Below are 17179 nucleotides of genomic sequence, written 5' to 3' on the forward strand. Positions count from 1 at the left end.
AAATCAAACTCCGCGCGCGCATACGCTTAAATCTCCGCGCTTGTAAGCCCTGGCAACCGCATTCATCATTTTTTCTTCATAAAAATTTCCCTTTTATCGTTCGCGTCCCGTACTTCCCGTGGGATAGTCGGACAACGCGAAATTGCTCCGTTTCAATCTCTACGAAACGCTTGCTTCGATATAACGATGCCAGCTTGGTACCGATAAGCGCGTATGGATCGATGATATACATGTATATATATATATATATTTATATCAATAACGTTTATGAACAAAAGTGAAATTTCACCTTTATCTTGGAATAAATCCATGCTAAACGAAGGAGAGGAAGAGGGGAGTAGGGACGAACTCGCGTAATTTTCCTGCACATTCGAGCGGCTGCTTAATTTCGAATAATTTCACTGGTTTTTACATTCAGGCCCTAATCGCCGCCAGATTCTCCAGCGATATTTAATTTTTAATCCTATTATATTCAAATTTAGCCCCGCCCACGTCTTCCACTCCCGGTACTACTAATGAGAATACAATTTATGCCGTTGGATGTATTTTACATTTTATGCTAACACGTACGACCCTCCACACCGTGCCGACCGTTTCCACTCGTGCTATTTTTCAAGAACGATACGAGGATTATCGGACACACCGTATACATATACATATATATATATATATATATATATGCAACGTAGTTACGCGTAATAAGTAATGCCGGAGAGGTTGCGGCATAATCGACTTGACGAATTTGGTCAGTGGAGCCCGAGGCCTCTGCGAAAACTCACTTATAATCGATGGGACGGGGGAGTCTGGACGGAGAATTATACCGCGGGCAGAACCGGTGGCAAAGTTTTTAATGAAAGGTTCATCAGACCACTAATAGGCAATCCTAGGAGCCCAGCAATTAGGACGTCGATCGTCCTTTCCACAGTTTTCGCGTTTTCAAGAATTATCCGCATGCGCAGCGGGGCTGCTAATACTTGACGACCCCTCGCCGCAGGCGGAAGTCTGCCGGAAAATCTTGTCTCGCGTTTGAAGCTTGCGAGCTTTCGAGCTTAACGAACTGTTAATTTCATGCGAGCTGATTAGACGCTGGCATGGTCAGAGTTTATAACGGTCCTATAGTTATATTTATGCGCACTTTGTCGTTATAATCGCGGCAAGCAGATTCCGGCTGACTGAAAGCTCGGACCAATGGAGCTTATTTGGATGGGTGCGGGGGCCACTACGTAATTGCAGCATCGAATGTCTATCTGGGCTCTCGTCGCGTGACGGAAGTACGCCTTGAATCAGTAATGAGTAACGTCTGCTTGTCTCCGCGCTCGTTTCCGCTGCTCTAGCTCCGTCTGTTGCTGAAAGGAAAAAGGGGACTGCCCTTCCGGCTCTCCACGGCTTATTTTTTTTTCCACCACTACCCTGGTCATGCATTATTAAAAGCTCTCGGACTGCTTCAACCAGCGTTAAAGTCTCTGCCTTCCAACTTAAAGAAAATCATTAATTCTCTGCTAAAAATGAATATTTCGCTTGGTGTCTTACACATTTTATCTTCCGAAGATCCTTGGGTGGTAAACGAAGGAAGAGTTTGCAGAACAGTTGCAGCATTTATATTTACAGGCGCAATCTCGTGGTTGCACTTTGTAGGTCCTAAGCGAGGCTTATATTATTGCGCTCGTTGGAAACGACAAGGTTATATATTCTTGTTCGATGGGGAGAGGTTCTTCGTTTGTTGATAATAGTCGCGCCGTTTCAATTAGGCTCTTGCACGGCTGACTAGCGTATTTACCGTTTGTATAATGCATGGTCAAGCCATTCCCCTCGTATATATGGAGAGATCCAAGAGAGTCATGAATACGGTAGTACGTTTGCTAATGGAGTTGACTTTGAATTGCGTTAACGTTTACATCAACGTTAACCAATTAAGAAGATACACCAAACTGCTGCTTGCAATTAATTATTGCATTTTCAATTTCCTCGTCGGGACTTTCATTAATATTGATCAAAAGCTGAAAGCTTCTAGAATCTTACGTGATAGAACGTATGTGAAATCTGACCGACCGATTTCATCATAAGGATTAGAATATATTTGTAAAAATAGATTATTAAGAAATAAAAGAAAGTTTATATTTAAGAAAGTAAGCCCAAAAATGAAAATATCATCCTTACTAAAATATTTAAGGCTGGAAATATAACCGGAAATGGATTTTAGCTTTCGATCAATTATGCACTTATCTCGTTAGACAAATTCCCTCGGCAAGATTTCATTTACTTCCATGCACTAATATTTTGGTAGGATAATGCAATTTTTACGCACGTAGATTTGACAAAGAGAGACAGAGAGAGAGAGAGAGAGAAGTCAAAGATATACATATATACATACGTATACCCTGTAACAAATCGACGAAATTAACATTTTAAGAAAATTCTTTGATCTCTTGGAAAATAAAACCGGTTGGTCGTGGCAGGTAGATAATCTGGTATAGAAGCGGAGAGGGTTCTATATTTCCCCGAGGAAAGGGGTGGATTCTTAAGAGCGATTTGTACAAGTGCCATATTTCTCGGGTAAGGGCGCCATTTGGTGGTAATAGTTTGCAGTATTATTTACTGTTAACAGCCCACTTCGCAGCTAATACTCGGGAATTAAGTTAGAGCGCGTGTGCATTTAAGCTGCAAAGGATATTTTATGGGGAGCGCGGGTGTCGAGCGTAGTTATTCTCTCGAGGCTTCAATCACAGCCACTTCCGGTTCTCCATGCAGTCACGTGGCTGAGACTCGCGGCTATAGTTAATTGAGTCGCGTCGTCGTCGAGCCTTCCGTGTTCGCCGCGGCGTGAAACTATACAATTTCGCCCGATGACTCGGCGGAAAATTACACCGTCGCGGAACCGACTGAAATTCCGCACTATCAAAAAGCATCGACCACTGCACGCAATTTGCTGGAAAAATCAACGGAACAAAAAGCTCGTTACGCTTTTTCCACCTAATCGTCGAGGAACGGTACTCCGGGAGACTTTTTACGGCTCATTTTTACAATGCTAATTCACGCTGGCCGATTTTTACGAGGCTCTTAGCAAATTAAATCGATGAGAAGCCAGATGCCGAACTTTATTATATCGGCTTTCGTAAGACTGTTATTATGGCTCTCGTATATATATATATATATATATATCGGGGATTGGAATTTATTATATCGGGAAAGATGATGATGATGGTTTTCTTGGGGGATCATTAAGAGAGCGCTCCATGCTCTACATATATATCATATATATGTGTGTATATATAGACTGTATACACAGCTTTCACTTAGTCCGCTGCAGTGAATATCGCGCGCGGTATCTCCTGACCGATCAATCACGGCGTTAGAGGGATGGATGGGTTGGTGGGGAGGGGAGGGGAGGGGAGGGAGGGAGGGGGGGGGTGGTAAGAGGGAAAGTGGCAACGCGGAGGGTGAACATATAACCCCGTCTCACGGACCAACGCCAACGGCACCCGATTTTACCTCGCTTATACTATGTTATTCACACCAAGTCATATATCATTCCGTTATCATCGACTCTTTATATGCGGTTGCGCTCCATTTTCTGTCTGTTTGCTCCGTTAAACGCCACCGCCGCGCCGCCGAAGCCGACGCTGGTTTGATTCACTGAAACCATTAGCCGGATTTCGGTCACCGGCCACATTTTCCGGTCTCTCCTCTATCGGCCTATCTAGCGTTACCCAACAACCTTCTCCTCCCTCGAATATTGTCCTCTTTGCATATAGATTCCAGGTTAAAAAAAAATTAACGCAATTTTGTTTACTCAACGCTCGATTCTTGTATAATTTTTGCAAATTTATCGTTCTCGCGGATTTTACACAATATTCCTGTAATAATTTGTCCTTCGTGACAATTAACTCATCGAGCAATAGAATAATTGAATATATTTTATACTGTATTGATAAATAATAAAATTGTTTAAAACGCAAAGAGTGTCGGCCACACGAAAACTATAACTGATCGGTGGAATATAGTTTTGTCGCTTGCGAGAGGAAATTTGATATTTTCGGAGGGTGTTGGATTTTTTCGGAATTATTGGAGCAGGTTTTGCGTGGATAACGAAGCGTCTGGTGCATATGACTGAAATCGGGCAGCCGCCATCTTGTTGGTTATGGAGCAGTGCCTGGCGAGCCGGAAACGACTGATAGCGACGCAACCGATCGTGGCTTACGGTCGTTCAAGGATGGTTAGCAGCGATATTATCCATTCTAGTATCAATGCTCGGTTAAGCCTCGGTACGATAATAGATTTTACGCGACGAATTTATGTCCCGTTTCATCGTTACACTTTAAGGATCTATTTGCCATCGGGATTACACACTGCAGTTTCTCACCGCGGATCGCATCAAAATTAAACGCGTATATATACAGCAAAATAAATCGTGGCATACTTTTGGACCACGTACGGTCCCTCAAACGCTGATGACAAATTTTCTCTAAGATTCGACGAGAGATCCTGTCGAGTTGCATGGTAAAGTTTGTTGCAAGGATATTCGCTGGGTGCCTCATCGATGTTATCGTGGACCGCGACCTTTCGGGAGCGGGAAGTATCGAGAGGTTCCGGAAGCGTGGCTGAATAAGAGTCGACTGTTGCAGGGTGTTTTGGCTGCTCCACTACTCCGTAGATTGGACGAGGAGGGTGCTGAAAATGGGGTGTCGACGGCATCAGGCCTGTATTGTGAAGCGTCAATGCTACGGAAACTAACAACGCCCACCCCTTACATCCTCCCACCTATATTTCGGGCCCCAGGAGCAGTTTCACAGCAAGATCTCTATTTGGTTCGACGCTGCCTTATATCCGGTCGGGTTGATTAGCTCGTCTGGATGGCGATGCTCACGCCTGACCAGCCTCGCTAATCCACCGATGTATTACCACCGATCAATCAGATTTTCCCATTCCGCCATTGTTATTTGCCGCTCGAACAACTATCACGGGAACCGCGGCTGATCACTTATTGCAGGGACGAGCTCGGAATTATTGGAAGCCACGTACTATGCCGGGACAATGGTGACTCTCGCGATAAGTACAAACGTCGATAGTCGATAATTACACGGACTCGAAAAACGATCCACTCGTGGCTGACAGGACGTCGCTTCCGGTTATTCGAGGACGACGCTGCAGCTATGTCAAAAAAGAAGGAAAAACAAAACGGAAAACGCGCCCACACGCACGCTCTCTCTACTCTACCTTTGTGCACCGCCACAAAGCGACCGCGGCTCGTCCACGGAGACTATTATTTTGTCTAAACGCGCTCGCGCTAGATCTCTCCGCCATTGTGCTCCCACGTATCGTGCCGTGCCGTGCCGTGCCGTGCCATGACCATTGATCTCGAGCGACACTTCATCAACGAGCCAACTGTCAGTAGGAACGAATATATCGCGAGAATTTTATTTCAACTTTGGAACTTTCTTCGCACTGATATTCGGCGCCTATACTCCCTCTATATATTCACTGTGCATTCAACAGTATTAAGGTTAAAGCTGATTGACACGATCGATATTACTCCATTGTCATTGTGATCAAAGAATTCTATAAAATATATCTCGTTATTTTGAAAGATGTAGGATTTAGTAGTTGTATATAGGTTTAATATATATACAGGAATTTCATTTGTTTCTGCTGATTATAAATTGAACAATGGAAACGATGAAATTTTCTTCGGTATATTTTAACGATTATACATTATTTGACAGATTAAGGTTTTAATTATTAAATTATAAGACAGAATTCTAGTTGCTCCAATTTTAAAAAATATCTATAGTATACAGTAGATATCTCTGAGTGACAACTATCTTAAGTAAGATAAAGGAGACAAAGGAAAAGAAATATTCAAAATTCTATAGTAGGCTAAACCCTCGAGGCTTGTTTAGAAAGTTTGGGCGAAAGTTTTTAACAGACCTGGATAGTTCGTTTGAATCATGCATCGTCGGGGGAACCGGTGTAAAAAGAGGAGCACGGGTATCTGTTCGTGAAAAAGGCGCGGCTGTACGTGATGGGAGGTTTTCGCAGTCTGCGGATATTTTTGCGACGTTGGCCCGTATCAGTGCGCGTACGGGAGCATGAAGCTGTCAGTCTTAATTAATCGCCAGCATCTCGTTGGTAATCCCGGTTAGCCTGCTGCTTTTCCCAGGCGTCAAGGTCTTCTAGTATATATATATATATATATATGTGCCCAGCTTGAAACGATTATGCGAGAAATCTCGCTTACTTTGCGCCTGAGAAAGGGTTCTGCTCGCGCTGAGAATCGCAAAAGGGCCCAGCCTAGATCCTGCAGTCCTTAACGAAGGGTTAGGCCATAGTCTCGTACAAGGATCTCCACTCTCCTCTCCCGAATCCTTATTAATATAAGGTCGGATTAACATAACTGGCAGGAAAGCTTTTGATGCTGTGCCATGATTAAGCCGCGAGTTCTCGATCCTCGCTATAGTACCAATATAATTAACCTTCTAATTTTAACGCGCGCGATATATTTCTGTAATTTTTTCCCTCCCATCCAAGAAGATTATAAGCTGTTGCAGATTAATGCGCGAGAAGGAGGTGCGGAATATAGCGCTGGTGTATCCCCAGGTAATCCTGAACGGTTCTTAAGATCGTGTTGACAGATTACCGGCTGTCATCTAGCAGTGGCTGGGCTGTATTATCGAAGAAGGGTGGACTGGGGCGTTTTGTGAGGCAAAAACTGGAGGTTACATCGCAACAGTATAGCAGCTTATCGGTCCTTGCGGTACATTAAGCACGACCGTTACCAGCGCCACCGCAAAACGACGGCGCATTCGGGGTGGGGCTAAGGAAGGGTGTCGAGAGATTATCTTGTCGTATTCAATATTCCTATGGAAGGCTCGGTATGATAAATCGACCTGCTCGATAGAAAAGATGCATCAAAAACCGCCCCCCGACACCTCCTCCCTATACCGGCCATCCAAACTCTGTCAGAACTTGAAATTTCACCAATGACCATAAAATGCCATTCAATCATTTATTTCAACCTCCACATAATAACAATGCCATTTATTATGATATGAAAATTTTTATGTATTCTATATAAGATGTATCGTGATATTAATATTGCATGGAAGATACTTCATTTTTTTATAGTTTGCTGAAAATACATATCATGGTAAAAAAAGACTTGAATTGGCGAGAAACGATCCGATAATCTTATTGAATCATTATTCAGCATATATATGATCGTTCTTTCTGACGTTGCTGTGCGGGGCTCAGGAGATATTCCATGGAGTTTATCTTTGAGGAATTTTTGCGAGTGAAAAAGCTATACTCCTAGCGGTGAGGATTCGTGAGTTTCGGTGGAATTACGCGAATCGCGAGCGGGTGCGAACGCCACGATGAAAATCCCGCGAGTATCAGTATAATAAAACCATTAGAGTGATCCTCGTACGTGCATTCAAACCGTATAAATATCCGGCAGAAACCCCCGCACCGTTTCCAACTTGTGTGTAATGTTAAACTTGCGATAAATCCGAAGTGCCCGACGCTCGGGGAGATTTTGTCCGACCGTGACTCGCGTCAAGGCAGAACGGGCCGAGTGACCACGGTGACAATAATTTTACGAGTGGCACACGTGAAGTGTGCCGAGCCCCTATGGCGCTGTCGCTCCTATTACACGCGATATATTTTTTTCTCTCGCAGTTCGCCCTGTACTTTCCAACTTTCATTATTTTATGTACATTCATCACGAAAACAATAACTCGGTTGACCTTCTTTTTTCCTCTGCATGGATATCGAAAAACTAAAGCCCCCTATATGCGGAGTCATTTATAGTCGCCGGAGACTCAAGTTGGCCGGGATCAGGTCGAGCATTTTCCGAAATAGTACCGCAGCACCGTGCCGTACGAATCGATGAATTATTGATGCCGCTTTTAGGACCGCGTGAGAAGATCGTATAAAGTGGCTTATAGATTCTTTTATTTTCCCTTAATTACCATTAGAATGTTCGGATGCTGTCTCCGCTGTATCTCATCAAGTATAATACCGACACTACACTGGGATCTTTGTCATTACGGTCCTAAGCAAAGGCTGACCAGGCAAGTCCCTTTCTACTTTGTCCTGCGTAAACCTATACTATGCATGATTATCGGTTCTACGGGCCAGCTATATGTTCTCAGCAGTGGTCATTTCGTGCTATCGGCTACCCTGCAGACTCTCACGCTCGCCCTACCTTATATCCCTTCCACGCATATCTCACCGTTATACGAAATTTCACGAATGCGATAAGCTCTAAAACAGATGCAACTGAATAGTAGAAGAATCTCTATAAACGAAATAATACGATATACGATATATATTTCATATAACATGTTTATAGAGAGAAAAGGACGTAAAATAGAAGAATTTCCAGAAAAATCAACAAGTACGCAGTGTGCGGCGGGATATAACTTATGCCAAATCGATAAATTCAAGCTAAGTGAATGATTTTACGAATAGCTAGATTTCAAATATATACATTAAAATTTTATTTATAAATCAAGATTTTCGAGGTAAGAATTAATATGCAATCCCGAATAAAATTATAATAGAATCTATACAAAATTCTATAAGAATTTTAATGCTGTTACAAAATCTTCACTGTATATGAATTTCTAATTATTCGGTATGAGCTATAAACTCGACACACCTTGCAAATCGAATAAGATTGGACCTCTCAGCGCGGTCGAGTCAGGAAAAGTCTCTGTGTTTGTTTCTGAGCACAGCATCCACTCGAGGCGAGGCACTTCTCGCGTCTGCTGCAGCGATATATCAGAAGGTACGGCAGCACCCTGACGTACCCTGTCACCGGTGTAATCGAGCACCACTCGTATTAAGCGTCCCCTTTGGATAGAAATAATTCGACGAGTTGCACTCTTCGTCCAGTCGATATAAGGAGACTCCTCGACTCTTCTGAAAGGACACCTGTCCTTGCCCTTCCAATCCCCCCAATACGTACACCTCTCAACGCGTTCAACCACTTATAAAACATCTCGAGAATTTATAGTCATCGATAAAAAGCACCAAGTTTCAAGCTGACAATTTTCTAAAAAACTTGCGAATTAGATCGAAGGGTTTGGTTTACAGGGAGTGACCAGATCATCCCTCTTAGGGTGTTTGCAAAATGCTGGGGATCCACTCGAATCAGTCTAGGATATATTTAGTAGGAAGTTGGAAGTCAGTGGTCAGCTTTGAGCGATCGCTCTTAGCTTGACCGGTCGTATCTGAAGTTGGAGGTTTTGGCCCCGGGGGGGTGGTACGGCGTTCGTAGAAGTGAGTAATACCCTGGCCACGACGCAAACCGCTTCTACCTTATTTACGTTACCGGCTACCGTCCCTGGGGCGGTCCTAACTCACGTCCGTGCAACGACCGAGAATATGCCCCGAGTGTCCGGACCTTCGTCTTATAACCGTGCGCCGCGACGGGGCGAGGCTAACCGTCTTAATTCCAGCGAAACTTCATTTACCATGTATATATATATATATATAGAAAACTAATCAATGCATAGCCTGGTAGATAAATAAACGCAATATTCAGCAGAATTTCAGCGAAAGTGTCCAATTGGTAATGAGAGAAATTGTGGAATGTTGTTTAACGCGAGCGTAGGGGATTTCTTAGAGGACGACCAGCGACGTCCCAGTAAAGTTACGATAACACGGTGGGCTCTCGACCCTTGTTTCGCAGTTGATCGACGTTTCGAAATATTTTGTTGGCTGGACGCGTCCAGACGCTGAGAGCGCTTCCTGTCTCCTTACAATTCGCAGACAGCTCAGCGCGAGGACAAAACGGCAGCGACGGTGATGGGCTCGCGGAAGATAAGGGAGAGCATTCATGATGAAGACAAAACGTGCGCGTCTGCTGCAGTCCTCCCCCCCCTTCCCCCCCCCCTCCCCCAGCGCCTCCTCCTCATCCTCCTCCTCCCCCTCGACTACCCTCGCTTCGCATGGACAATGAACGTAAAACTTTTATTATTAATGTTTCACGACAAGATAGCTGATAACACGCGGTGCTTCTGCGACTCGACCAGAGGATCACTGCGTTAGGCGAAAAACTCCTTCGGATCCAATCGAATTTCTCCAACGGCGACTGATCGTATTTGAAGATTGCTAAATTGATTTGACCCTCGGAATGCGAAAAATGGCGGTGGTTGGGTGGATAAGGGAGCAAGTTCCTAGCGCATCCCAGACTGGATAGAAGTGCACAACTGTTGTTGTTCCGCGTTGGGGCTGCCGATTTTAATCATGATTTAATTAGCATTCCGACCAGGTAGGGCGAAACAAACGGACCGTTCGCCTTCGGTGGTAAGTGAAGAAGGATAAGACGAGTAAGGCAGGATGCCTCAAGAATGTTTATTAATTGCTCGGCATCATCTGTACACCGCAGCTATTCGCATATTGAAGCTCCGACCGTCCTAAGAAAATATTTGTGCTTTCAAATCAGACTCCTCGGCCTTTTCACCGCTTGGAAAATCAACCTTTTGGAATTTATGAGAGAGAAGACTCGGGGGAAATTTTGTGGGAGCGATGTATCGAGGCTCGAAAAGTCTTTAATCAGGAGAAATATTATGTATTCGCATCGGTATATACATATAGCACTCGAAGATTTGCCGGGGGATTATATTTTCGGGGATGGTTTTTAAGGCTAGTTCCTTCAGGCTTTGCCCCTTGCTGCGTGTTTAATGAGAACCGGTGCAGCCCGATCGCACGCTACATCCCTCAGTTGACCACAACCTCCCTCCATCCACCTCCGGTTCCGGTAAAGGGGTGTGATGTAAATCAGTCCAGCGGTCAGCCACCTACGTTACCCGCACATTAACTTGCCTTGACCGCTCTAGATGTGCCTCTCTTAAGGGATGAAACGATCCGGCCAGTGGAATTAGTCCGGTATAGTTTTCTAGCTGCAATTTATACCATTGCAAAGCCGACTAATTAGTCGGAATCGACGGGCATAATATCCCGGTAGTCGCGTCGATATATATATATATATGTTGATCCGATTAGGATCGAGATCGAGAATGATTTCTAGAGGGGTACGCGAGCGTACGAGGGGGCGATCGATTGATAACTTTGTGTCGGTCTGCTCGGGACACTTACAAATTAGCCAATCAAGCTCTAATCCCCTCCACGATTTAGCCCAATCAGCCCGCATCCCACCGCAAATACTTTAATCCCTCCATTAATCCCGCAAGATAAAACTTCCCAAAGTATTGTTCAGCCCCTTTGTCGTCGATTCTAATGGTGTACCGATACGGGCTGACCAGATCGAGTGGCGAATGATAAAGACAGCCGTGATAAGTAGGATTTAACGACGCGACGGATAAACTTGGAAGCTAGAACACGACGAAGCTGCTCGACCGTTTAATCCAACAGGACTCAAGGTCAAATTTGTCTCGACGTTAACGAAATACATCAATCTTGATGATATCTTGCTCATATATTTTAATTTTATTTAACCGGAGGCTTTGTAAAAGTTTGATACAGGAAGAGAGAGAGAGAGAGAGAGTTGGAGCATTTTTGTAGATATATATAAAAAACTGGAGAGATTCTTTTCTCGCGAATGAAGAAAAGATTGATTTAGGAGGGTAGCTCTGCTGTATTTACGCGGATGGGTTGAGCTGGGTAAACAAAAAGAGGCAAAAAACGGAATGGTCCAAGGGTCGGCGAGGTGCGACCGCTTAAATTTATGCTTGGCATCGTCGCGGATGCCACGAGCGATTTTTTTCAACCCCCACCATACACCGGTCCACCCCTGGCTGCCGCTCGTATACGGAACGCTGGACAAACAACAATAAATACATTTTGCCGGGGGGTTTGGCGGAGTCCGTGAGGGGTGGAACTTCCAGGCGGGCACGTACGAGCATTGCTTAACGTAATCTGACTGCACACCGTCCCCTTACGACCCCCGCTCACCTACTAACTCATCATCCCCCACTCCAGTCCCAACGACACTGCAGCCACACGAGAGAGAGAGAGAGAGAGGAACCATGGCTGGAAATTCTGTGGAATACTCGAGAAAGAAGAGATAAAACGAGCTACAAGAAAAAGTGGCCAAGACCACCTGACGAAAGAATTCTTCAACCTGACTAGAATTTCATTAACCCTGTGTACTAAAAACGATAGTATCGCAGCTTCTGTTATTTTGCCATTATAGTCTTGAATATATTATATCTATATATATATATATATATATATATACCATATACCAAAGAACATTAACCCTTGGACCAATTTCAAGTGTTTCCTTTTTACCGGATAATCTCTGGCATAATAGCGTAGTTGTTCTTCAACATTATAACTCGCCTAATTATAGTTGGTTATCGTTATTTTCGGTAATCTGGATATCATTAAAAGTTTCACATTTCCATCGGTGGTTCGCTCCAGCTCGTGGAATATCGGCGTATATCTCGAGTCTTTCGAGTACAAGCTGGGAGGCATGAATTTTTTTCATTCGAAATAACTAAGCATCCCTTATATATCGCGTACGGGTAACGTAACGCAGTTTTTTGCCATTTGGAAAACCTGGAGCGTTCGAGAGTGTCCCGCATTGTTCTTCTTTTTCGCGTAGGGAAAGTTTAGGCGGCGATTCCAACGTTTCGGTTGCCTACGACCGTTCGGAATGCTAATGCGTGATTACGGCGAGCACACAGTCGTAATACGTGAACTTTTTGTGCGGCTCACGTGTGGCCCCAGGGTGCTTAAAACATCCCTTAAATTACCCCCATTAGCAAGGGTTGAATGCCGGCTAAACGAGGATTTCACTGGCGCTGTTACGCGAGATTTATTCCGTGGGAAATATTCTTTTCGCCCGTTAAATTACATCGTTACCATATATATGCCACACTACTATACTGCATGTTAGCCGACTAATCGTAAGTCGATTGCTTCAAGTATTTATCCAAGCAACGATTATAATTTCAGCTCGATACAACGAGTGGAAAGCGAAAACGTTTGCGATCTTCTGAAACAGCTTTTTCACGATTATTCGTCGAGATTCTCCTCGATCATTTCCTCATTATGAGAAGTAAAAGGAAGAATTTCACCAGTATATAAGCTATATATATATATATGTATATATAAGAGAGCAATCGATATCAGACCGGCTGAAAGAGGCAAATCTGCGGATAAGGTCGTTAACGGTCTTATCTTCTTAATTCCCGGAAAGTGGCTAGCGTCTGAGAAGAGGGTGGAGGGTGAGGTTGGGTAGGGGAATTTGGGGGCTAACAGGTACGATTTACAGAATTTAAACAGTCCTCGGGGATATGGAGCAGGCTAGGGAGGATTAGAGCGGGCAGCACCATGTCGGAATAATTCCCCTCACCTAGCCTCTCTCCCTCTTCTGAGGCAGGAGCCACCCTTAGCCTCCTGGGTGGTTACGTCCTTCCTGCGGGATAAAACAAAACAGCCAACGGAGTATATTAATGCTGGGTTTAATGCGGCTCGCGCTTAATTAATGGACCGACTCTCCGGATGCCCGGACTCGTTCTAAAAGTAAGAGATAACGGCGCCACAGAAGCATTATTAAAGACAAAAGCGGCCGCCGCGGCCCTATACCGCACAGAGCTTTTCCGAAAATGTTTCCTGACGTAAGAAACGACACGCGATAACCGCGAACAATGAGCTCCCTCGTTTTTCCCCAAATTTACCAACCGTTCTCTCGCCCTCTCTCTCTCTTATGAAAAATTACACCTGCGCGCCTTTCCACGTCATTGTGTCGCCGCCGCGTGAAATGTCAGATTTCAGTTTGACTCGGGCGAAAATTACTCGCTGTAATTAATTTATGTACATAACTCGGAACGGAAGACTTCTCGAAGTAGTAAAATGGAAAATTGGCCAGCCAGGATAGGGAGTACACTGGAGCTATATTTATATAGAAAAAAGGGGTAGAACTTAAAGTTTCGCAGCGAGAGAGATCTTGGGGGTGGAAACCTGGGGGTGTGCGGATGCAGCGAGGGCGGAGCCTTGAGAGCTGCATCGAGACTGCCCAGCTGCGTCGATAATTGCTACAGTTCCAGTATCGCACCCCTCGACTAAAGAAATTCGCCTTCTCGAGACTAGCTCCAAAGGTACCAAAGTTTTCATCGTTTTTCATCAAATTGATTATGCGGTTTGGTGGAGTGATAAGGGGGAAAATCAGTCGTACAGGGGTAAGATAAGAGGAGAGAACGTCGTAGTATATGTATGTATATACACAGGAAAATCAGAAATCGAGATTGGTGAGCGAGATCGAGTGACTAAAGCGCAGATTGCGGAGCAAAGTGAACGAGTGTTTCTTTCTATTAGGGATTGCGTGGATTAATCGCGAAGGGAATTGACAAAGGAGACGATGGGAGGGATGCAGTGAGGGATATGGCTTGAGAGCAGCAGGACAGGTTAGCGGTCGACTAGCGTGTAGCAGGTAATCGAATTATCGTCGCTTTGAGGATCAGAATCCATAGATGATCCAATCACTACCTGATGAACGAGTCGCCAGCGATGCGAGCCACTTTCGAAGGGAGCTTTGCTTCGCTTCTCGTTATATGGACTCTCCTACGTAACGGACCAGCGAACCGTTTCCACTCGCCCCGTGTAATTCACTGCTTTGCCTGGCAATTCAAAAAAATCTACCCCCTTCGTCACGAACGTCCAATTTTATCAATTACACCGGTGATCGATTAAAATTGGTCCCTGTAGTCCGTGGAAATTAATTCGTTAAATACACTCCATTCTTTTCTCCACTTGACTTTACTTTTTATTTATTGTCCGATAATTGATCCTAATAAAGGTATAGGCTGCACCGATCGTTGCATTCCAGTGAATTAACTGCAGAAGCTGATGCGGTTTCGCTGATAGTTAAAGCGGGTAGTTTTGAGAGTTGCTCACCGGTAAAGGGAGTGGAACTTCCGGCGAGAGACTCCGACTGGAACAGAGAGCTTTGAGGGTGCCGCAACAATTTGCCAGTTTTTCCAGCTGCGAGAAGCCGGGAGGGTGCGCGTCCACGCAAATTCCCCGGAACAAAGCGAAAATCGACTGAGCCCCGGGGGTTGGTCAAGGTTTTCGAGGTCGTCCTGAGAATTTAGGTCGAATCCCGCAGGAATCTCCATGGTCGAATTCTCCGGAACCTCATTCGTACTCTCACAAAAATACCCTCAACTTTCTTTCCAGTTTATTTTACACAGTTTTACCGCGATAATAGCACAATGCTTGCCTCTATAATAAACGCGAAAGAATTTTTTCATTAACATATTTTCCGCAAAGGCAATTAAATCTGAAAAATTTGCGATGTGGCGAACGATTTCTGATATCGTTAATTAATGTATTGTAAAAAAAGGTGTTGTTCAATACTTCTCTAAAATTTAATATAACAGTTACATGATATCTTTTGCCAGCGTTGCTTGGTTAGCTAGCTATATTTATATTGATATGTATATGCCCAATTATTATTTACCAAATATCTAATTTATCATCGTAATAGGGGTAAATCGTGTAATCGATACGACTGGATTAATTAGCTATATACTACTGCTATTGTAACGAATGCTCCGACTACTATATATGTATATATCGTTTAAACACAGAAACGGTATAAAAAAAAGGACGCCGCAGGCTAAACTCATTCCTATCCTTGATCCACTGGTCTTTAAATTGTTCAATCCTTAATAATTAACCGTTCAAAGGGCACAGATTAATATTTGCCGCAATGTCCCAACCGCACGGATGATATTAACATCCTCGTGATATTGTCCAGACTAAGGGGTAGAATATATTGAAACCGCACAAACTTTACTCATAGAACCCACCGGTACTCGTAAATACAAAGGGGATATAGGGATGAGCTCTGATAAAATTGCAAAAAACACAAGATGCTAGAAAAATGTCCATCCCAGTAGTAAATTCGTCAAGGTTTTAAAAGAGAGTATATATAACTAGGGGTGTGGTAACACGTGACTCCAGCTAGAAGGCTGTTTGCTTATAGGAACAATTAATGCTCATCGCGAAGAGAACAGCCGTTGCCTGAGAAACCGTAGTTGTTTCAGGAATGGCGATGCTTAAATGGGAAATAAGTGGTGGTAGGGGTCGGTCAAACTAATTCGATTCTAAACTCTGACCACATCGAATGAGTGGGGTGCAGGGGGAGGTAGAGAGAGAGAGAGAGAAAGGATTAAAGGGATGGAAAGACCACCACCCCCACTCGGACACAGATGGCACTAACCACGCGGTTAAATTCTCAAGCCGTAACTCTAATTACTCATAGACAACTCGACGTCCTAGTGCCAGCTGCTGGTGAAACTTGTTAAAGCCACGCCGTGATAACTCACTCGATTCGATGATCGCTCATTGTCCAATAAAAATCCTATATCCTTTCGTCGACCAAAGCGACTAAAATATCATGAATAAATACACTAATCAGGATCATTCTTTGTTGCAGATTTTCATATTTGAGATAAACAAAGTGGCGTGAAAAAATGACTATGGACGTGAGCAAAAATGAACCTAGTAAAAATGGGTCTGCTCAGCAGGAGTGCGCAGGATGCGGTAAAGTTATAACGGAAAGGTAAAAATATATACGACTCTTAATTTAAAACTATAAATGAATTATATACTAAAGTGGAAAATCATGACTGTAATACCCATGCATATGTGATTGAATACTGAGGTGGCTTTGACATAAATTAACAAAACCATCGTGTATTTTTGCAGGTACTTGCTAAAAGCGTTAGACATGTATTGGCACGAGGATTGCTTGAAGTGTGGATGTTGCGACTGTAGACTGGGTGAAGTGGGCTCTACGCTCTACACTAAGGCAAACCTCATCCTCTGCAAGAGGGATTATTTAAGGTAATTTCATATATATATATATATATATATATATATATATAGAGAGAGAGAGAGAGAGAGAGAGAGAGAGAATCGTTGATCGAATAGTCCAGGAATCTCGAGTACAATTAAGGCAAGCCGCGTTTTCCCGTAACAGCTTGGTATACTCGCCGTGTGCGCGCACCTTCCGAGGAGGGTGAATGCGCGTATATGTATATATAGTATAGAGATCCGAAGCAGAGAGAAGAAGAAAAAGATAAAAGTGAGGGAAGGGGGGAGGGGTACGAGGGCACAAATCGAATTTTACAGATGAGTTTTCCTTATTGAATAAATCCACATCTCGTATAAACAAGCGGGAGCAAATAAACCGTGTTGA

The 17179-nt window shown here is 43.9% G+C and overlaps 1 protein-coding gene across 2 annotated transcripts in view; it reads left to right on the forward strand.

The window, feature by feature from the left end:
- Positions 1-17179, forward strand: part of LOC136775335 (LIM domain only protein 3-like) — a 62832-nt gene that overhangs the window by 17499 nt on the left and 28154 nt on the right. For both annotated transcript variants that reach the window (XM_066730030.1, XM_066730022.1), the window contains 2 exons: positions 16415-16540; positions 16687-16824. In XM_066730030.1, coding sequence (XP_066586127.1) covers positions 16452-16540; positions 16687-16824 — 227 coding nt within the window. In that variant the 5' untranslated portion in view covers positions 16415-16451. The remainder of the gene's footprint in view (positions 1-16414; positions 16541-16686; positions 16825-17179) is intronic.

This window comes from Prorops nasuta, unplaced genomic scaffold, assembly GCF_024137725.1.
Source record: "Prorops nasuta isolate Cenicafe-Biocafe unplaced genomic scaffold, Cenicafe_Pnas_1.2 PNAS00002, whole genome shotgun sequence".
In the NCBI taxonomy this organism is placed as follows: domain Eukaryota; kingdom Metazoa; phylum Arthropoda; class Insecta; order Hymenoptera; family Bethylidae; genus Prorops; species Prorops nasuta.